Genomic DNA, 19,254 nt, shown 5'->3' on the forward strand with positions numbered 1-19,254 from the left:
TTTTAATAGCTTTGAATGAGAAGTTTAGAAACAAAATCTATGCAAAGGAGCTTAAAATAATTTAGAACAGCTTGGTTTTAGTTTTTCCTCTATTACAGCTTTATGCATTAACTGCTCTTATATAACCAAATCCTAGTATGTTCAAAGAAAAAAGCAAAGATTACATGAAACACTATGAGACTTTCCATGTAAATGTAATTTTATTGTTTTTTTTTATATACAATATTTGTAGTACAGAAATAAATTCACTTTTTGAAGTCATTCTAGTCTATTATGGTGCAATTGCATATAAAAACATTAGTAATTTACCGTGTTATTTGTGTTGTTTCTCTTTATTCACGTTTCATGCATGAATTCGTGACAATAACGCCATTCAGCTCAGATGTCAAGCAGCGTTGACGTTTCAATAATTATGTACGGGCCCTTTAAATTGGGGCGTGGCCTAGACTATTGTTGCCAAGACACGTAGATGTGACGTGGCCACAAAGTAACGGGCGGATATTTTCAAAATGGAAGAAATGTCAGAGTTTTGGAGGGGAACGAGAGCGCTAAGTTTCTTTACCTTCTGAGAGCGGCTATTCCGGGCCTCCATGATTTCTGTCGACCGAGGATCATTTTTGCAAACCGGCGCTGACCTGCGAGATCGAAATCCAGCAGGATGAGCGTTTCAATCGGCGACAAGATCGAGGTGGGTCCCTTTGTTAGGCTAACGCACGCAGCTCGCGCTGACTGGGGGTTGGTGTACTTACCGAGCGTTACAGCAACTACTGCTTCAAATACGCAGCGAAGTAGATTCTTAGCACCGTTTATCTAAGTAGAAACGTCTATGAATTGAAAATAATATTTTTACAAATTTAATAGATGGGGATTTATCATCGTAGGACGGATATTAGTAGGCTGGAATCAGTTCAAGCTAACTTAACCTGTTGTGGTAGACGACAAATTGCTATGGTGTTATTGTTGTTATTATTGGCATGATCGAGACTATTTCATTATAATGATCAATAATAATGTATCTATTATGCCATTAATAATAATAGCAATAAGAGTAATATGAGTAATAATAATAAACATATTATTATTTTATATATATTGATATTATGTTGTATTATATTCGAATGAATATAATATTTTATATATATATGTGTGTGTGTGTGTGTTTTTGGTTGGTTACAAGACGCTCTCCTGGTACTCCTGGGACCTCATCCGTTTGTAAACAACAAGCTGCCTGGAAACGGCAGCTTGTTGTTAGCAGCTTGCTCTCCTCGTTAGCGGGGAGAAAGCCGGGATAATTAAAGGTTTTGATTGGCCAGATAACAGCGTCAGGTGTTTGACAGTTGCGGTTTGTTGTGGTGGGATTTGGTGTCCTTAGCTGCTGGAGTGACCGTTCCTTTGAGCATTCAACATGTCGCAGGTTAGAGGGACATTGATGTTTGATCAGATTATAGATTATTTCTCTTCAAGTTTCTTTGGTGATGAGGAGGACAGTGTTTCATGCCTTGAAGCCGTTCATATTGAGGTACATGCGTTTAAAGATCCTGCTGCAGGATTTTCAATAGTCATCTGAAGTGAAAATATTGTAAATATTATATTTATTGTGTATTTTTCCTTCTTGTTGTAGGATTTTAAAGTCCTTACCCTCCTTGGCAAAGGCTCTTTTGCATGTGTTTACCGGGCAAAATCTGTTAAGACTGGACTGGAGGTTGCGATCAAAATGGTAAGATAATTTTGCCTTAGAAAAACAAGCTGTTTCCAGCAACAGACAGTTGAACTGTAAACTACAACAGTTGGGTTATTAGACTTTAGTTACCTCCCAAGGGCTTCTCCTGGTCCCCTAACTACCCAGAGAGAAGCTCTCGGTTGGTAACGCCTTGTTGTCTAACAGATTGGCTATTAGCTCCAGGACTCAAACACTGCTGGCAGCTCAGTCCCACAGTGCTTGTTAGTCCGTTGTAGAGGGGTATAATTACCTGTGATATTTCCATCTGCAGATCGACAAGAAAGCGATGCACAAAGCTGGGATGGTGCAACGTGTGACAAATGAGGTGGAGATTCACTGCAGACTGAAGCATCCTTCTATCCTTGAGGTAATGTTTGCAGGTGTAGTTTATAAGTGTTTAATAAAATAATTCATACCATATTTTCATGTAGAGTTTCGTGATGTGAGGTTTGTGATTGAGAATTACAATCAGATATTTCATTAAATCCACTCTTTCTATATTTACGTTATCATTACTTTTTTAAACAGCCACATTCTGGAAAGCACTGGGAAGCCAGCTGACTGGCAGTGTGTAGCTAATCATATTCTACTTACAGTAACTCTGAACACATCTCTTATATCTCATTCAAAAAACAAAAATTTTTCTTCAGAAATATTTAGTTCACAGTTTTTTAGGTAGTGACCAGCATGAGCTACACACGAGATTATCCAGAGAAACTGGATGTAGGGATTACACAGGAATCTTAGATTAAGACTTTAGTAATCGATTATTCTATCAATGAAAAGTAGGAAAAAAAAGTTGCCACATTCTGCAGATTTTACATTTAACCATTTAAGCTTTTTTTAATACAGTATTATGAATCTGTTAAAAGATGCACAGTTAGCAGTTAGTTCATTTTATGAATAAGAAAATCACAATTTTATTGCCTAAAATTCCAAAAAATATTATTTCATAATGTGTGCTTGATTATTTGTAGCAATAGATGCAACTGCAGCTAAACAAATACTTCTAACATCAACATGTAAAAAGCTCAGCCTTTCTGCTTAACATCAATACAATGTATTCATCTGTTTATTTATTTATTTTTATTAATAAATAAATAAAATGTTTTTTTCTAAAGCTCTACAACTACTTTGAGGACAGCAACTATGTGTATCTGGTGTTGGAGATGTGCCACAACGGGGAGATGAGTCGATACTTGAAAGAGAGGAAGATGCCTTTTTCTGAAGATGAAGGTGAGCTGCAAGTTTTCTCATACACTGCAAAAACACTCAATATTACCAAGTATTTTTACTCTAGTTTTTAGTTCCAATATTATAGTACTTTTAAAGTAAAGAAAAACTAACTTTAATTAAACTTTTCGCAAGACATAGGAAATTGTTTTAAGTCAATAATTCCTTAATATTTAATTTTTATTCAGGCTGTTTCACTTACAACACTGCTACTAGAACCTTCATCAATATTAAGAAATTATTGACTTAAAACAAGCTCCTTGTTACTTTTAAGTTAGTTTTGCCTTATTTCAAGTGAACTAACTAACTACTTGGCAAGATTTTGTGTTTTTGCTGTTTATCTAAAAGCTGCAAAAGTAGTATGTTCCAGAAAGCCTGTCTCAATAAGCAATTAAAAATCTAATTGCTCGATAATTTCCATTCTGATGGTGATTATTGTTTTAAGGAAAATTTTGTTTTCAGAGATATCCTAATCCATTTTATTTATGGTTTCTGTTGTGTGTGGTTTTTCTTTCTGTTTTATTTATCATTTTTGTTTGTTGTGCTTTATTTTGGATATTTAAAATGTTCTCCAGTTCTAGTATCTAGTGTTTTTTACAAAATTAAAGTTTATTGCTCTCTTAAGGAATTTGCATTATTAGTTGAAAATGGTCTCAAAACAACGTTATTGTTTATCGCAATAATTGCTGGAGCAATTTGTCATCAAGCAATATTTGTTATCTGACAGGCCTGTGTGTTCCAGTTCGATTTTTAAAACATTTATTTGTTTGTTTCTGCAGCCAGACACTTCATGCATCAGATCGTGAAGGGAATGCTGTATTTACATACTCACGGCATCTTGCACCGCGACCTGACGCTGTCCAATCTGCTGCTGACCAGCAACATGAACATTAAAATAGCGGACTTTGGCCTGGCCACTCAGCTCAAGCTGCCCAATGAAAAGCACTTCACCATGTGTGGGACTCCCAACTACATCTCCCCGGAAGTGGCCACCCGCAGCGCTCACGGCCTGGAGTCTGACGTCTGGTCTCTGGGCTGCATGTTCTACGCCTTCCTGATGGGCCGCCCTCCGTTTGACACCGACACAGTCAAGCACACTCTGTCCAAGGTTGTGCTCGGGGACTACGAGATGCCGCGCCACGTTTCGTTAGAGGCTCAGGACCTGATCCACCAGCTGCTCCAGAGGGACCCTGCGCTGCGGCCCAGTCTCTCCGCCGTGCTGGACCACCCTTTTATGACCCAGAACCTGCTGGTCAGGACCAAAGAGCCGAGGCTGGGCGACGACAGCTCCATAGACAGCGGAATCGCCACCATCTCGACGGCGTGCACGTCTTCCATTTCCGCTAGCAGCGGCACCCGCCTCCAGCAGCGAACCAAGCACGCGATTGGTCCGGCGCTGCCGAACCGGATGACGTACGTTCCTCCACGGCAGCCGAGCAGCTTCGACGACGGGGACGGGTCCCGAGGACGGGCTGCTCACGTCGGAGAGACCGGACAGCCGTATTCCAGGTTCCTCCGGAGGGCTCACTCATCGGACCGCTGCGGTTCTGCAGAACCAGGGCTGACCTCCTCGCACCATGAGCTGGGCAGATGCCATTCAGAGGAGACTCTGTCGGCGGTGGGACGGCCCCTCTTCCCCTCATCCTCCACTCCTCATCCGTTTTCAGACCATGGCAGGCTTCCCTCCCCTCCCGTCAAACAGCCGGCACAGTAAGACCTCTGCCTGTTGGTCGGATCTCTTCTTCGGGTCTCAGATTGAGATTTATTGAAGCGTTTCACTTTGTGTTTCAGCTCAGGATATCTGCCAGCTCAGATGGTTTACCCACCGACCTCCCAGTATCAGGACCTGGATGGAGTTTCTAACTGGCTCAACAGTGAAGGTAGAGCTTTGATTTTTAATCTGTGGGTGTGTTCGGGATTAATGGTTTATTAGGTTAAAATTAGTTGCGCTTAGACCTTCTTTTTAAGTGTTGTAGTTTGGCCGCCATCCAGCAGAGGGCGCCTGCTGGTCATTCTTAAGCATCAACTTCTCAACCTAAAATTACTGATTTTCTTCAGAGGCGAAGATAATATGACAGAGAAATGTAAGAAATAAAAATTGTAGCAGGAAGGGGAAAAAACATGGCGTCAACAAGGACGGTTGATTTTGAGGGCTGTCATCAAGAGCAACCACAAAAAGTAGCTGTCTGTATGAATACATCTCTTTTCACATATTTTATTCATTTCATCTTTTATTTTTCTATTCAGCAACTTAAGATGTTTCTGTTTATTTTTATATGTAGGTCTAAGTTTAGTAATGTGAGAAAACCACAAATTTCTGTTTATTCAGTTGGTGTTTCATACAGCTAATGTTAAAAGTTATGGGGGGTTTTAATTCGGCTTATTATGAAAAATTTAGCATTTTGTGTTTTGAACAGATGATTGACTGTCTTCATTGAAGAGAGATTAATCAACTTTAGATTAACTCATAAATCAATAATTAGGGTGTATGTTTGTTAAATCAGGACTAATAAATTTCCTCAGAGAAATTTTAAGGGTTTTTCTTTAGAAATGATAAAACTGTTCATCAGACGCCTCAGAGTGTGAGGTCAAAGTGTCGTCATGTTCTCTGACTCAGGGTCCGGCCCGAGGCCCACAGACAGCAGCGGCGGCAGCTTCCACAGCAGAGGACCCCCCGGGGTCCACAGCTCCTGGTCCGAGCCCGCGGGCCGAGGTCTGCAGCCGTATCCCGAATCGTCCCGGGACATCACAGCGGGAACAGACTTCCAGCCTCCTCACAGCAGGGAGCAGAAGAGGAAAACTCTGAGAGACGTCGTGTCTCCACTGTGTGCCCACAGACTGAAGCCCATCAGGCAGAAAACCAAAAACGCAGTTGTAGGTTGAGATTCTTCTTTTTCACACTCTCTCTGACTGGCGGTGGGCATTTATCGTACCGTTTACTGTGAAAAAATTCTTATCATGATAAGAATTTTGATTCATCGTTACGATAAATTTTAGTTTGATGTTTAATAATAAAGAAACAGATCAGAAAGTTATTTGCTTTTTTTATCCACTTTTTGTTCCACCAGAGCATCAGTAAATTTAAAAATATGATTAAATGCAGTTACTTTTTGTAGTTAAGTGATACCAGTCACTTTTTTTAAGTAAGTGGCATCCTCAAGAAGCATATTTGAGATGAGAATGTTTTTCACAATATTTATGTTTGTGGCCGTATGAATGCTGTGATGAAATATTTATTACCCAAGTAAAACAAGTAAATCGTTTTTTTATCATAATCTTTGATTTTATTGCAGTACAATTGTTATAATAAAGTCCCTGTCGGCCGCCTTTATGATAATGTCTTGTTTTATTCTTGCAGGTCAGCATCCTGGAAACAGGTGAAGTCTGCATGGAGCTTTTAAAATCCCAAAACGGCCAGGAAAGGGTTAAAGAGGTCCTGCAGATTTCCTGCGATGGCTCCATGGTGCGGTCACACGACGCACGCTTTGCTGTTTGCATGTTTTTCACCATGTTGTAACCGTGGTGGTGTTGCTGTTGCCGTAGGTGACGATATACCAGCCCAACGGCGGGAAGGGGTTACCTGTGCTGGACCGGCCGCCAGCGCCCCCAGAGGACATTCTCATCTGTAGCTACGACGACCTTCCAGGTAAACAAACACAGACTTTATTAATATCAGGAAATGGAAATAAATACAATAAACTACTGGGTTTATACGTGAGTTTAAAATACTTTAGTTGGATAGTTCTTGATTGAAACTTCACAGTTTTGTAATAAAGTGCAATCTAATGTTTGATTTAGAGCTTAAATTTGGAAAACATTTAAAGTTGAAACCAGATATTTCCATAAACTTAATAAAAATACTTAAAAAAAAAATTTAATCACTGTCTGAAATTAGACTAAATTTTTCTTGGTTAGAATTACCAAAATTATTTCTATTTGCTAAATTACATTTTTTTTTTTTTTTTGGTAACTTTTTTTATATTGTGTTTAAACATTTAATTTGAGCAGGAAGGTAATTTACCTTCACATAATCTCAATGAATATATATTACTAATGACTCAGTAACTTATTGATATGTGTAACTGAAATAAAGGTTATCTAATATATAATGTTACTATAATGTTATTGAAATTATGGGATTTTTTGGTAAAATTTTGGTTTTATTTTCAGACCATTTAGGTGTACAGAGTGTGTGAGGGAGATATTTCAAAACATTAAATTTTCTTAGATTTAATGTTTAAATCTAAGAAACATTAGAAGAAACTGTAGAATCTAAAATATTACCACAATTCATTATTAATAACTGTAATAAATTATACCAGGTATAGTTGTAAATTTGTATTGTCTTATCTACAAAGTTTGGTGCTGGAAAAGTTTGAAAGCCTACCTTGAAAGTGCTTGAAAAGTTCTTGGATTTTACAGCTAAAAACAGTTCGAACTGATGCCTTCATAAACTTGTTTCACAGAAAAATACTGGAAGAAGTACCAATACGCCTCCAAGTTTGTGCAGCTTGTAAAATCCAAAACTCCTAAAGTGACTCTGTACACCAAGTTCGCCAAAGTGATGCTGATGGAAAACTCCCCGGACGCGGACCTGGAAGTCTGTTTTTACGACGGTGAGTCCCAGATGTTGGGCAGATGTTGGGCCGTCGCTGCAGAAGAGGCTGACTCTGACTCCGTCTTTTAGGAGCAAAGACCCACAAGACGTCGGAGCTGGTGCGAGTGGTGGAGAAGAGCGGGAAGTCGTACACGGTGAAGGGAGAAGTGGGTCTGAGCGGCCTGAGCCCGGAGAGCCGGCTCTATGTGGAGCTGTCCGACGAAGGCCATAGCATGTGTCTGTCACTAGAGGCCGCCATCACGGCGGAGGAGCAGCGGAGCGCCAAGAACGTCCTGTTCTTCCCCATAACGATTGGCAGGTAGAGAGATGCTTTTTTATATACATGGAGGGATTCTTCTTCGTTTTCTTCTTGTTGTTTTTCTTGTTCCCATTCTTCTTCTTCTTCTTTTTGATTTTTCTTTCCTTCTTCTCGTTTTTCCTTGTTGCTTTTTGTGTTCTCTTCCCTCGTCTTTCTTCTAGTAATTTTCTTTTTGTTATTTTTCTTCTTTCCTTCTTTTTTTTGTTTGTTCTTGCTTTTTCTTTCCCATTTTTTTCTTGTTTTCTGTTTTTGTTGTTTCTTTGCTTTTCCTTTTTCTTGTTTGGTCCTGGACCTGCACAGCGACCGCTGTCTAAGAAAAGCACAACACATCACAAAGGACACTTCTCACCCCGGACATTCTCTGTTCACACTGCTGCCTTCAGGCAGAAGATACAGAGCAACCAGAACAAGAACCAACCGTCTCAGAGACAGTTTCTACCCGATAGCAATAACAAAACTAAATGCAATCAAAAACAACCATTAATCATCATATATGATGTATGTGAGAATGTGGCTGTTCTTATTTTATTTTATTTTTTCTGCCAGTTATTTGTTGATTCTTGCGTTGTGTGTGAATTGTGAGACAGTTATTTTTTGTTTTTGGGCATGTGCACCGACTGATGGCACCCTTTGAATTTCGTTGTCCTTGTGACAATGACAATAAAGATTTATCTTATCTCTCTCTCTTATGCTTTATTTTTTCTTGTTTTTGCTCTTCTAGTTGTTTTTTTTCTGTTTTTCTTTTTCTTCTCCTTGTTCTATTGTTTTCATTATTTTTGCTTCTTGCCCTTGTTTTTATTGTTCTTTTCTTTCTTCATCTTCTAATCTTTTTCTTAGAAGAAAGAAAAAGATCTACTACTTATTTTGTTTTTGTTCCTTTATATTTTCTTCTTGTTTGGTCTTGTTCTTGTTTTCTTCCTTCTTGCTCTTCTTCTTCTACTGAGGAGTCATTCTGTGTGTTAATCTTGGTAGGAGGCCGGCCAGCTCAGAGTCTTTATCCTCCGGGTCAGCGCCGTCACGGCCGGTTCCTCCCGATTTGGCGACGCCTCCTAAACCTCCACAGATCACTCCTTCAGTAAGAGTCGCCGGCTCAGCATAAAGCCACAACAATCCAGATCCAATCTGTAACGATCTTATTTATTTTCAGATGATTTCCTACGACGGGTCGGATTTCACCTCAGCCAGCTTGAGTAAGAAATGCTCCCCGGTCCGACAGGACTCGGTACAGAGCGCAGGAAAGGTGGTGAAGTCGATATTCGTGCCCAACATCGGATGGGCGTCCCAGGTAAAAAAAAGAACAAAAAAGATCAGGATAGTCTCTGATCTGTTGATGGCTGCAGCTGTTAAAGCATCGGGTTTGTGTTTCTGAAGCTGACGAGTGGAGAGGTGTGGGTCCAGTTCAACGACGGCTCCCAGCTGGTGGTGCAGGCCGGGGTCTCCTGCATCACTTACACGTCTGCAGAGGGCAGAGTCACCAGGTGGGAAACAAACTGATTTTAATCGATAACTTACATCGCTGATGTAAGTTATCGATTAATGAGTTAGTCTAAAGCTGGTTGAGTTGATGATTAATTCATAAGTGGCCATTTTCTTAAAAACATGAGTTTTCTCTTATATCAAGACCACAACATAAATAGCGCTTTTTTATAATGTTGAATTTAAAATAAAACATAATTACATTTTAACATTATTTTTGTATCAGCTGTATTAAATACTGACTGTATTAACACAAATTTCTCTTTATTTCACATTAAACTTAAAACATATTTATAAAATATAACAATAACCTCATAGGTAGCTGAAAAGAAAAAGATGAAAAGGATAAAGTAATTCCACATGGACAGAGAAATGTTCAGACATGTCCTGTTTGTTTTTGCTCTTAAAGGAATGATAAAACTTTGGTCCATTTAGTGAATTAACTCAACCCTAAAACCAACCGTTCTTAGCGGCGCCATGTTCTTTCCCCCCCTGCATCATGTTACCATTTTACTCCGTCACCACATCCTCACCTTGTAGCAAAGTATTTTTGACGCTTAAGGAGTTTGTCGAGTGTTTATATTTCAAAACAGAGCCGCATAAAGCGCATTTTGTATCCCATATCGGACTCTGTTTGTACCATTACTTTGTCCCGTTCCGCCATCTTTTTATTTCTGGCTCCACTTAAGGATGACCAGCGGCGCCCTCTGCTGGAAACTACAACAGTAACAAAGGTCCAAGCGGACGACATTAGTTAATCGATTGGAATTCTTTTTTATCTAATAAAACATTAATTGACCACCAATTGTTTGCATTCGTACAATAAACAACCGAAGTTTTAAGGCGCATCTCCTCTGCAGGTACAAGGAGAACGAGAAGCTGCCTGAACACGTCAAAGAGAAGCTGCACTGCCTCTCCACCATCCTCGGCCTGCTGGCCAATCCGGCGCCTCGTCACGCGCATGCGCATTAGCCGTCTGCAGAGAACCCCACGTTAGCATTAGCAACCTCCAGATTGTCGCCGCTCTGCTGTTGCTGTAAATATTCTGTCTGTATCTTTGCTCTTTTCTTTCTTTTTTTACATGTACAGAAGACTGATTATGTAAAGATTTTATTTTTATAAATGTTGTATAGTGTCTAAAATAGACGTATTGCAAAGTTTTCCTGTCATATGAACTTGGTGATGCAATAAACATCTGGAGGTGGAGAACTAGAGATCTGATTGGTTTTCTTTTCACAATTTATTATAATTACAATATTTTCTATTAAATGTAAAAGTGAAACTACAGTTGAAACCAGAAATTTACATATCCTGAATAAAAAGATACGTCAGATACTTCTTTATCTCACTGTATGAACTTAAACATTTCAGAAATTTTTTAGAAAAAACTGGAAATTTCTGAGTTTGAAAAGTTGAAAATGTCTTGGCAAAAAAGCTTGGAATTTTTTTGGTCTTTTTTTCACTTGACTTTTTTGTCTAAAGTCAAGTAAAAAAATTGCTACAAAACAGTCAAATTTTGAAGTTGTCTAAATTTTCTAAAACATACAAGGACATTTCTGAGCTCAAAGAGTCAACACGTGGCTAGGAAAAAAAATCTTTTTTTGAGATTGACCACAAATTTTCTGTCAGAAATGTTCTAGAAAAAATAGAAAATTCCTGCATTCAAAAAGTTTAAAATTTTCCAAGAATGTTTTTGGATTTAATAAACCTTTCTAGAATTTTTATTGTTAAAAGTCAAAGATTTGCTAGAACAAAGCCCTGAAATTTTGAGATTACAGTATTTTCTGGACTATAGAGCGGACCGTACTATAAGCCGCAACCACAAAGTTTGTTTTTAAAAAACTGGAAACTTACATTTACAAGCGACACCGGGCTATAGGCTGCTGGTATCTCCACCGCTGGGTTTGTCACAAGGACCTGCGTCTCCAACGCCGAACCATGGATTTGTTCACGCCGAGCTTGTGCAGTACTACCAGATCGACAGCCTTCAACTTAAAAGCTGCATCATATGAACTTCTTCTGTTGTTTCCCTGATGAGCGGGTTTGGATTTGAAAACTTTTCTCCGTCTGCTGCTAGCATGCGCTTGTTCTAAATGAAAATCAGCACTTTCTTCTTTGATTTACCAATTTTGACTTCCAATGATTCCCTTCCTGCTAAAGAGCCCCCTGGTGGTTGCAGAAAAATCCACAGAAAAGCCGCACCGGGTAATAAGCCGCATGGTTCAAAACGTGGGAAGAAAGTAGCGGCTTATAGTCCGAAAAATACGGTAACCTCAGAAATTACTTTTATTTATTTATAAATCATCTGAAATTTCCACTTTTGTTTTTCAGAAAAAATTTAGATTAATCAAAAAAGAAAATTCTGGCAGAAATTTAATTTCTTCTTTCTACAAGGGCCTTGTGGTAAAATTAGACATTTACCAAACTGAATTGTTATTCTAAAACAAGAGACACTTGGTTTTATTTAACTTCAGTTACAAAAATAACTTCTGATTTCACTTGTAACTAACCTTCCTTATTAAACACCTGAATGATTTAACAAAATCAGGTCACCATATTAAGACAACAGAGGTTTCACATGTTTATTTTTGCCTGTTGTACTGGCCCTTTAATTAAAAAAAGGTCAAAATTGTGGATCTTAATTACAGAACTCTTACAAAACATACTATATGGAATTAAGCCTCGGCGCATATAAACATTATACAAGACACCCAAGAAGTAAACATTGAGGTGAAGCTGGGAGCAGGAAACAGTCTGGGCTGCAGATTATTTTCACCGTGAAGAACAGGAAGTACAGGGAAGCATTAGATTCTCCTGACAACGCTGTAGTTCGGATCACCAGTATAGATTTAAAGGTTCTGGCCCAGAGAGATGCTGATGAAGAAGCTGCAGAGACAATTAAATGGAAAATAAAATGGGAGGAATGATCTCCAGGATTCAGGCTCAGAGGAGTGCAATCATTTACAGACTGAACCGCGGTTCTGGTTTGATTTGATCAACATGCGAGCCATTTTACTGTAAAATATGCTCAAAAACATCACTGCTCTCAGTTTATTTATATAAAACATTTTCCCATAAAATCTCAATAAAATAAAGTTACTCTCATTAGATGTCAAGACAAAAGTATAAACAAACCAGAGTTAAAAAAAAAAAAAAAGAAATCACAGTGAACACTGGGAACAAGAGCTGGACCTCTTCCCTTCACACGGATACAGCAGCTGGAAGAGGAACCGGGTCAGAACCGAGCTCAGCGAAGCGACAGACAGGAGTTCTGCAGGAGAGGATGAGCGACAGGAAAACAGATTCTTCCTTAAATCATCCAGACCGGAAGTTTTCAAAGTGTGAGAGCAAATAGAAAACTGTCCTCCATTTCATCAATGTTGTTTCTGAAAATCTGTTAAAGTTACTGGAGGTGGTTTACCTGCTAAAACACCAAAATACCTTTGGCTGTGCTAAATATTTAGCTTCATTCAAAATATTTAGACTGAAGCTAAATATCTAGCTTCAAATTAAGTATTTAGTTGGAAGTTAAATATTTAGATTCTCTAACAAAACATTTTGTTTCACATATTTAGTTTTATATGAAAAGCTATATATTTAGCTTTTCATATAAAGCTAAATATGTGAAACAAAATCAAATATTTAGTTTGAAGGCAAATGCCTAAATATTTGTTTTTAGCTAAATGTTTAGCTTGCTAATTAAACATTTAGTTTCAAACTTGATATGCAGCTTTAGATTAAGTATTCAGATTGCTAAATAAACATTTAGATTGAAACTAAATATTTCACTTGCTAACTAAATATTTTGCTTAATACTAAATATTTTGCTAAATATTTAGTTTAGATTTAACTAAATATCCAGATTTGGTTCAATCTAAATATTTAGTTTGAATCAAATATTTCGGTTCACACTAAATATGATTCGCTAACAAAACATTTTGTTTCAAACTCAATATTTTGCTTGCTAACTAAACATTTAGATGAAAGCTAAATATTTAGTTTGAAGTTAAATATTCAGCTTCCTAGCTAAATATCTAGATTGAAGCTAAATATCTAATTTGCAAAATAAATATTTGCTTTAAGGTAAACATTAAGCTGGCTAAGTAAACATTTAATTGAAGCTAAATATTTAGCAGCTAACTTAATATTTCGTTTGAAACTGACATTTATAAATAAACGAGTAATACAAAGAAAATATGATTTACATTTTTTTGCTCTGCTAAATAACTCAATTATTGCCCCATAGTGGGGCATCTTAACATCCAAACCATGAAAATCCAAACTTTAAATAATCACCAGAAATGAAACTGATTTAGGTTCTAAATATTTACCCATTTGTCTCTAGCTTTGTGAAGTTGGCTAAATGTTTGTGGATTTTTTCTGAGGAGCTCAGGCGTCTCACACTTTGAAAATCTCGAATCTTTTAGTTTATTGTTTTAAAGTGACACGCTCGTTTAAGGAGACGATCCACTGGAATATCGGAAATCAATCCTGGAATTTCTTTGCAGACATGCAGAACGGGGAATGTGGTCGCAGAGAATCAACATCTGGAGCCAAACAGCTGCAGAAACGCCACCAAACTTGGTCACGTGATCACGGATGTTCAACTCTTCTCTCTCAAACTAACTTCACGGCACTTCAAGAAGAACTCCCTTCTTCTGACCCGACAGCGGCCCGCAGGACCGCGGCCCGCCGCATTGCGGATATGCTTCAGTCTAAGCGTTTGGCGGGATCGGGCCGTTAGCCGCCGTTAGCTACCTCGCCTGGACTCTTTCTTTACAGCGAAACTGAACTCAGCCGTTCGGTTCCCAAAGGTTCACATTACAGTACTGATACAGTCTCATCGGACAGAACCAAATGTACAAAAAGGCAGAGAGGAAAGAAGCTTACACCCAATCACCAACAGTTTCAGTAACCACAGAGGAAAAGGCCTATTTTTGATTAGATACATTATTAACATCATAATTACTCTGATTATTATTCATCTTCATTATTATTATTATTACTGTCACCACTGTGATTTGCTCAGGAATCAAGCGGGCCGGGTCGGGCCGGGCTCAGTCACTGGGAGGAGGCCTTCGTAGCTATCGTGGAGACGCAGTGCTGCTGGAAGTTGGGCGACACGGCCGAGTTGCAGCCCAGTCTCTGCAGCTCCTTCCCGCGCACGCTGCTGCAGCAGCACGGAGCCTGGGGGGCACCGCCACCGGCGCCGCCGCTCACCGTCAGGCCTTTGGGCTGATCTCCGGCAGGAACGAAGTCCGGGTTGTGGCTCTGCAGGACGCCGCTGATGTGGCTCAGCAGGTCGTTGAAGAACTCCGGAACGCCTTCATAACCTGGAAGCAGAGAAACGCTCAGGAAACGACAAGACGGTGCTCATTTTACCAAAAAACAGCAAAAACAAGAAAATAGTAATCATATTCATTGGGTTAATAATTTTACTTATCAATTAATTGATTGTTTCTGACGATTAATCAATTATACTGATGATTAACTGATAATTCTGATGATTAATCGGATAAGACAACTGGCACATTCTGCAGATTTTTCATTTAAATCTATTTTATACCATATTAGAAATACGTTAAAAGATGCAAACAAACAATTTAATAACTTTTTTGAATGAGAAAATAAACATTGTTGCCTAAAACGCAATAATATAACATTCCTTTAGAGAATGCTTGATTATTTGTAACAAAAGATACATCCACAAATATAAAGTACTTCTAACAACTTGTGAAAAGCTCAGTTGATTATTTTTGGGTTAATTGATTAGTAACTGGATAACAATAGGTGTTTAAGATATTTTTTACAGACTTTGAACTGAGTGAAGCTGTTGCACCCGAGAAGTATTGAGTAAAACATATTCATAAACAGAGAAGAGTCTTTTTTTCTTAAATGTAAAATGTATATATTTGTACAGTTTCGGCTTAATTACTGCTCTGACTGTGTTGTTCTTTCTGAAAATGTCCTTTTTTTGTATAATCTGGTTATCAATTTATCGATTACTAAATGAGACGATAATCCCAATAATCAATTAATCACGATTAATTGTTTCAGCCCTATTACTGACATAATTTTCTTACTATGGTAAATACAAAGTATGACACAAACTATTTGTCTTTTCATAACTAAGCTTTTATAATAAGTAAAACTATACAGAAACTTCAACTGAAAATTCAAGTTTGCTGCACCCAAATCAGATTTGGGTTATTCCAATAATTGATTAATCGTGATTAATCACAATTAATCCAATTAATTGTTCCAGCCCTGGTTCTAATACATCAATTAAAAGCAGATTTGGCTTCACCAAAATGTACTTTAGAGTGCAAGTCAATGAGTAGATGTGGTTCTTCAGTAATTATATAAAAAATCTGCCTTTCTTTTATCTGATTAATCGATTAATCATCAAAATAATTGATAGAATAAACAATTCTTCAGCTAAACATGAGCTTCTGGAACATAAACACCCCGTGTTAATTGGCTACAGGGTAAACTAGCGCTTAGGCCACTCTGATCTGAAACTGCTCAGCGCCACAGCAGCGACAGGAAGTCGTCATTTTTAAACGGCTGAGACGAGCACCAGAGCGAAATGCCGCTCCAGTTCCTGAGCCAACAACCAAACAGAGTTGATTCAGAGCGAAGCCGCACATACCGGGAAACGCGTTGATGTCGATGACCGCGTGCTGACCCGTCTGGTTGTTGATGATGACGTCGATGCCGAACAGGGACACGCCCAGCGCCTGCCGCAGCGACCTGGACAGCTCCCTGATGACATCATCGCAGGGCGGCTGGGACACGCCCTCCACGTTCTCCCTCTGAGGCCGACGGGAGGAGAGTTAAAAAAAACAACAAATATTACGCTCTTCCAATAGTGAAATTCAAGGATCCAAGCGTTTTCAATGTATTATTATATGATATTGTTTATTACTGTTATTATTTCTTGTGATGGTAAACTAAAATAAAAGCAAAATTAATGTTTTGAAATGTCTCTCTTACACGCTTGACTGGTCCGAGAACAAAACACTAACTAAAAAACCAAACCCAAATTTAAATTAGTTTATTAAACGTATATAACATAAGTCAACCTTTATTTCTATTACACAAATCATTAAGTTATTGATATGTTACAAATATAAAAAAATAAAATAAAGTAAATTTCCTGCCAAGTTTTATGTCAGTTAGCAAATAAAAATTATTTTTGTGATTCCAGGAAAATTCAAGCACTTTTCAAGCATTTTTCAAGGCAGGGTTTCAAACTTTTCCAGCACTGCATTTGGAGATAAAAAATGATATAAACAAAATAAATTAAAAAAAAAAAATTATATAATTTATTACTGTAAACTAAAATATGGCAAGATTTTCTTTCACCGACTTTAAAAAAAAATTCCAACTTTGTTTAAAATATAAAATAATTAATAAGTCATTGAGCCATTAGAAATAATAAATACTAATTACACTGAAAGAATCCAAATAAATCCTGTTAAATGACCTTTCTGCTCAAATTAAATGCTTAAAAACAATATAAAAAGAAAGTTACAAAAAAATCTCTTAAAACAATTCTTGCTAAGTTTTCTGTCATTTAGCAAATAGAAATAATTTGGGTAATAATAACTGACCTAAAACGGAAAAAAATAAATAAATAAAAAAATTGGATTTAACTTCAGACTGTAACAAAAAAAAATTAAATGTGTCTTTTTGAAAATATTTGGTTTCAACTCAAGTAATGTTTTCTGAATTTGGGTTTTTAATAAAACGTTAGATTGCATTTTTATTACAAAACTGTGTAGTTTGAATATGAAGCACTTTCCAAACCTTGGAAACACTTAATTGAAATTCAAGGATTTTCAAGGATTTTCCAGCACCCGTACGAACCCTGAATAAAGAAACACAGAGACCCACCGAGGTCAGGTCTGAAGACGACTCGGGTTTGGAGACGTTGTGGCTGTTGAAGAAAATGGCTTTTCTTTCTGAAAGATGTAGAAGAAGAAACAAAGAAAAACAAAAGATGAGTTTCACATCCCGGCCTGCAGGTGGCAGCAGAGGCCAGCAGTTACAACGAGTCACACTGGAACCCAAAGCAAGTTTCTTTAAAATACTGATTGGTTAGATTTAGCTGCTTTGTGTTTGATTTGACACGTCAAATGTTGATTCAGAAAGTAAAATTTGAAAGAAACACAAACATGACATTTATGTTACACTGTGGTTCTTAAATACGTTTCCCCCAAAACACGTGTTTGGGGGAAACGTTAACGAAATTTACAAACTGCGCTTTAAAGAAGAATCTGCAAAGTGAACTTTTTAAGTTTTTTAAGTTTAAAAGTTTTTCCAGGTGTTGAAATGTAGAAGATTCTTAATGCAGGAGGAACTGTGATGAAAGGTTGAAACTGCATTTTAAACCTTCACTTTCCTTCTGTTTTTGTGCATTATTTCTATTTTTCTGAAGATGAAGAGGAAAAAATCTAAATTCATAATGATCAAAACGTTTTACAACACAAACCAAAAATGTCAAGTAGACGAAAGTCATGGATCACAAAACAACAAATTTAAATACAAAAAAAAAAAAGAAATTTACCTGCTAAATAATAAAATAAATAAGGAAATATTCAATAAAATAAAGTTTAATATTTGTGGTGGGGTTGAATTGATTAATCGATAAATGAAATAATCGTCAACTAATTTAGTAATTGATTAATCGTTAACTGGAATATAGACTCAGAAAAAGTCATTTGCTGAAAAAAACAACATTCAGATAATTCAATAATGAAGCCAAAACTGTACGAAATATATAAACATTTTGCATTTAAGGTAAAAAAACCCCCAACCAAACAGATTTGTCTATAAATACGTTTTACCAAAAACTCCTCAAGTGTCACAGTTTTAATTTCTCCTGGGTCAGAACACCTGTTCCTGTCTTTTAGGCAAAAATAAATAAATGTAATTGAATTATTTGTTTATTTGCATCTTTCGATGTATTTCTAATATTGTATAAAAATGCTTAAGTAGTTCAATGAAAAATCTTTAAAATATACCAATTATTTTATCTGATTGATCGTCAGAATAATCAGCGGAGTAGCTGTTAGCTGCAGCTCTGCTTTGCTGGTGTCTAATTTCGTGTTTTTTGAGTTTTCTCTTTCTCTCCTCTGTGGTTATTAAGAGACAAAAACCTGTTATTATAGCTGTGACTACAGATGATTTTAGTAATCGATTATTCTATTGATTATTGTGACGATTAATCGATTAATCAGATTACAAACATTCTGAAGATTTATCATTTAACCACTTAAGACTTTTTTTATACAATATTAAAAATTCATTAAGATTCAAATTAATAAATCAATTCATTTTTTAAGTAAGAAAATAAACATTTTATTGCCTAAAATGCAACAACATGACATTCCTTTAGTGAATTTGAACCGAGTGAAGCTGAATCTCTGCTGTTTGAGGAGTTTTGGGTAAAATAAATTTACAGACAAATGCGTCTTTATCGTAAATGCAAAATGTATATTTATTTTGTACAGTTTTGTATTAATTGTTGCTGTGAGGTTGTTGTTTTATCACCAAATCAATTTTTTTTCGAGTCTGTATACTCGATTAATCGTTAACTGTATACTTCAATTAACAATCTGATTAATTGTTTTGGCCAACTTTCAGAGTATTTAAGAAAACTATTTGTTCTGTTGAACCAAATTACTGCTATTTAAAATCATTCTGAGGGCCCAGATGGCCCCCAGTATCTAACTGGTCCAATCCCAGTGAGGATCCTGCTTCAGACTAAATTTCCCTGCTGAACGTAACCGTCTGTGTGCAACGACAAACAAAGCAGCTTACTACACTGCAGGTGAAAACGCTTTGCATGAGGGCCTCTACCGTGCAACATGCAAATACGGGAGCCATCCGTCCGGGGGACAG

General features: G+C 37.3%; 2 protein-coding genes across 3 annotated transcripts in view; one reads left to right on the forward strand and one right to left on the reverse strand.

Annotated features, from left to right (window-relative positions):
- Nucleotides 1-478: 478 nt before the first annotated feature.
- On the forward strand, nucleotides 479-10,559 carry plk4 (polo-like kinase 4 (Drosophila)). The gene is made up of 15 exons (XM_032547907.1): nucleotides 479-688; nucleotides 1,622-1,717; nucleotides 1,992-2,087; nucleotides 2,842-2,956; nucleotides 3,733-4,663; nucleotides 4,745-4,833; nucleotides 5,571-5,827; nucleotides 6,312-6,416; nucleotides 6,497-6,599; nucleotides 7,420-7,569; nucleotides 7,641-7,869; nucleotides 8,842-8,944; nucleotides 9,017-9,154; nucleotides 9,241-9,347; nucleotides 10,206-10,559. The coding sequence occupies exons 1-15, from the start codon at nucleotides 659-661 to the stop codon at nucleotides 10,315-10,317; spliced, it is 2,661 nt and encodes an 886-aa protein (XP_032403798.1). The 5' UTR covers nucleotides 479-658; the 3' UTR covers nucleotides 10,318-10,559.
- A 1,354-nt stretch (nucleotides 10,560-11,913) lies between these two features.
- The window catches only part of itpk1b (inositol-tetrakisphosphate 1-kinase b), a 40,688-nt gene continuing 33,347 nt past the window's right edge, over nucleotides 11,914-19,254 (reverse strand). For both annotated transcript variants that reach the window (XM_032546670.1, XM_032546671.1), the window contains exons 9-11: nucleotides 17,245-17,312; nucleotides 15,998-16,160; nucleotides 11,914-14,678 (exon numbers count right to left, since the gene is read on the reverse strand). In XM_032546670.1, the coding sequence (XP_032402561.1) occupies nucleotides 14,407-14,678; nucleotides 15,998-16,160; nucleotides 17,245-17,312 (503 nt within the window). In that variant the 3' untranslated portion in view covers nucleotides 11,914-14,406. The remainder of the gene's footprint in view (nucleotides 14,679-15,997; nucleotides 16,161-17,244; nucleotides 17,313-19,254) is intronic.

This window comes from Xiphophorus hellerii, chromosome 19 (assembly GCF_003331165.1).
Source record: "Xiphophorus hellerii strain 12219 chromosome 19, Xiphophorus_hellerii-4.1, whole genome shotgun sequence".
Classification (NCBI taxonomy): domain Eukaryota; kingdom Metazoa; phylum Chordata; class Actinopteri; order Cyprinodontiformes; family Poeciliidae; genus Xiphophorus; species Xiphophorus hellerii.

What these genes read in the sequence shown, in the direction of transcription:
- plk4 (XM_032547907.1), top strand. Translation starts at nt 659, where the DNA reads ATGAGCGTTTCAATCGGCGACAAGATCGAG. An exon ending in TTTCCTGCGATGGCTCCATG is followed by an intron (nt 6,417 to 6,496) that starts GTGCGGTCACAC and finishes CTGTTGCCGTAG; the next exon opens with GTGACGATATACCAGCCCAA. An exon ending in GGAAGTCTGTTTTTACGACG is followed by an intron (nt 7,570 to 7,640) that starts GTGAGTCCCAGA and finishes TCCGTCTTTTAG; the next exon opens with GAGCAAAGACCCACAAGACG.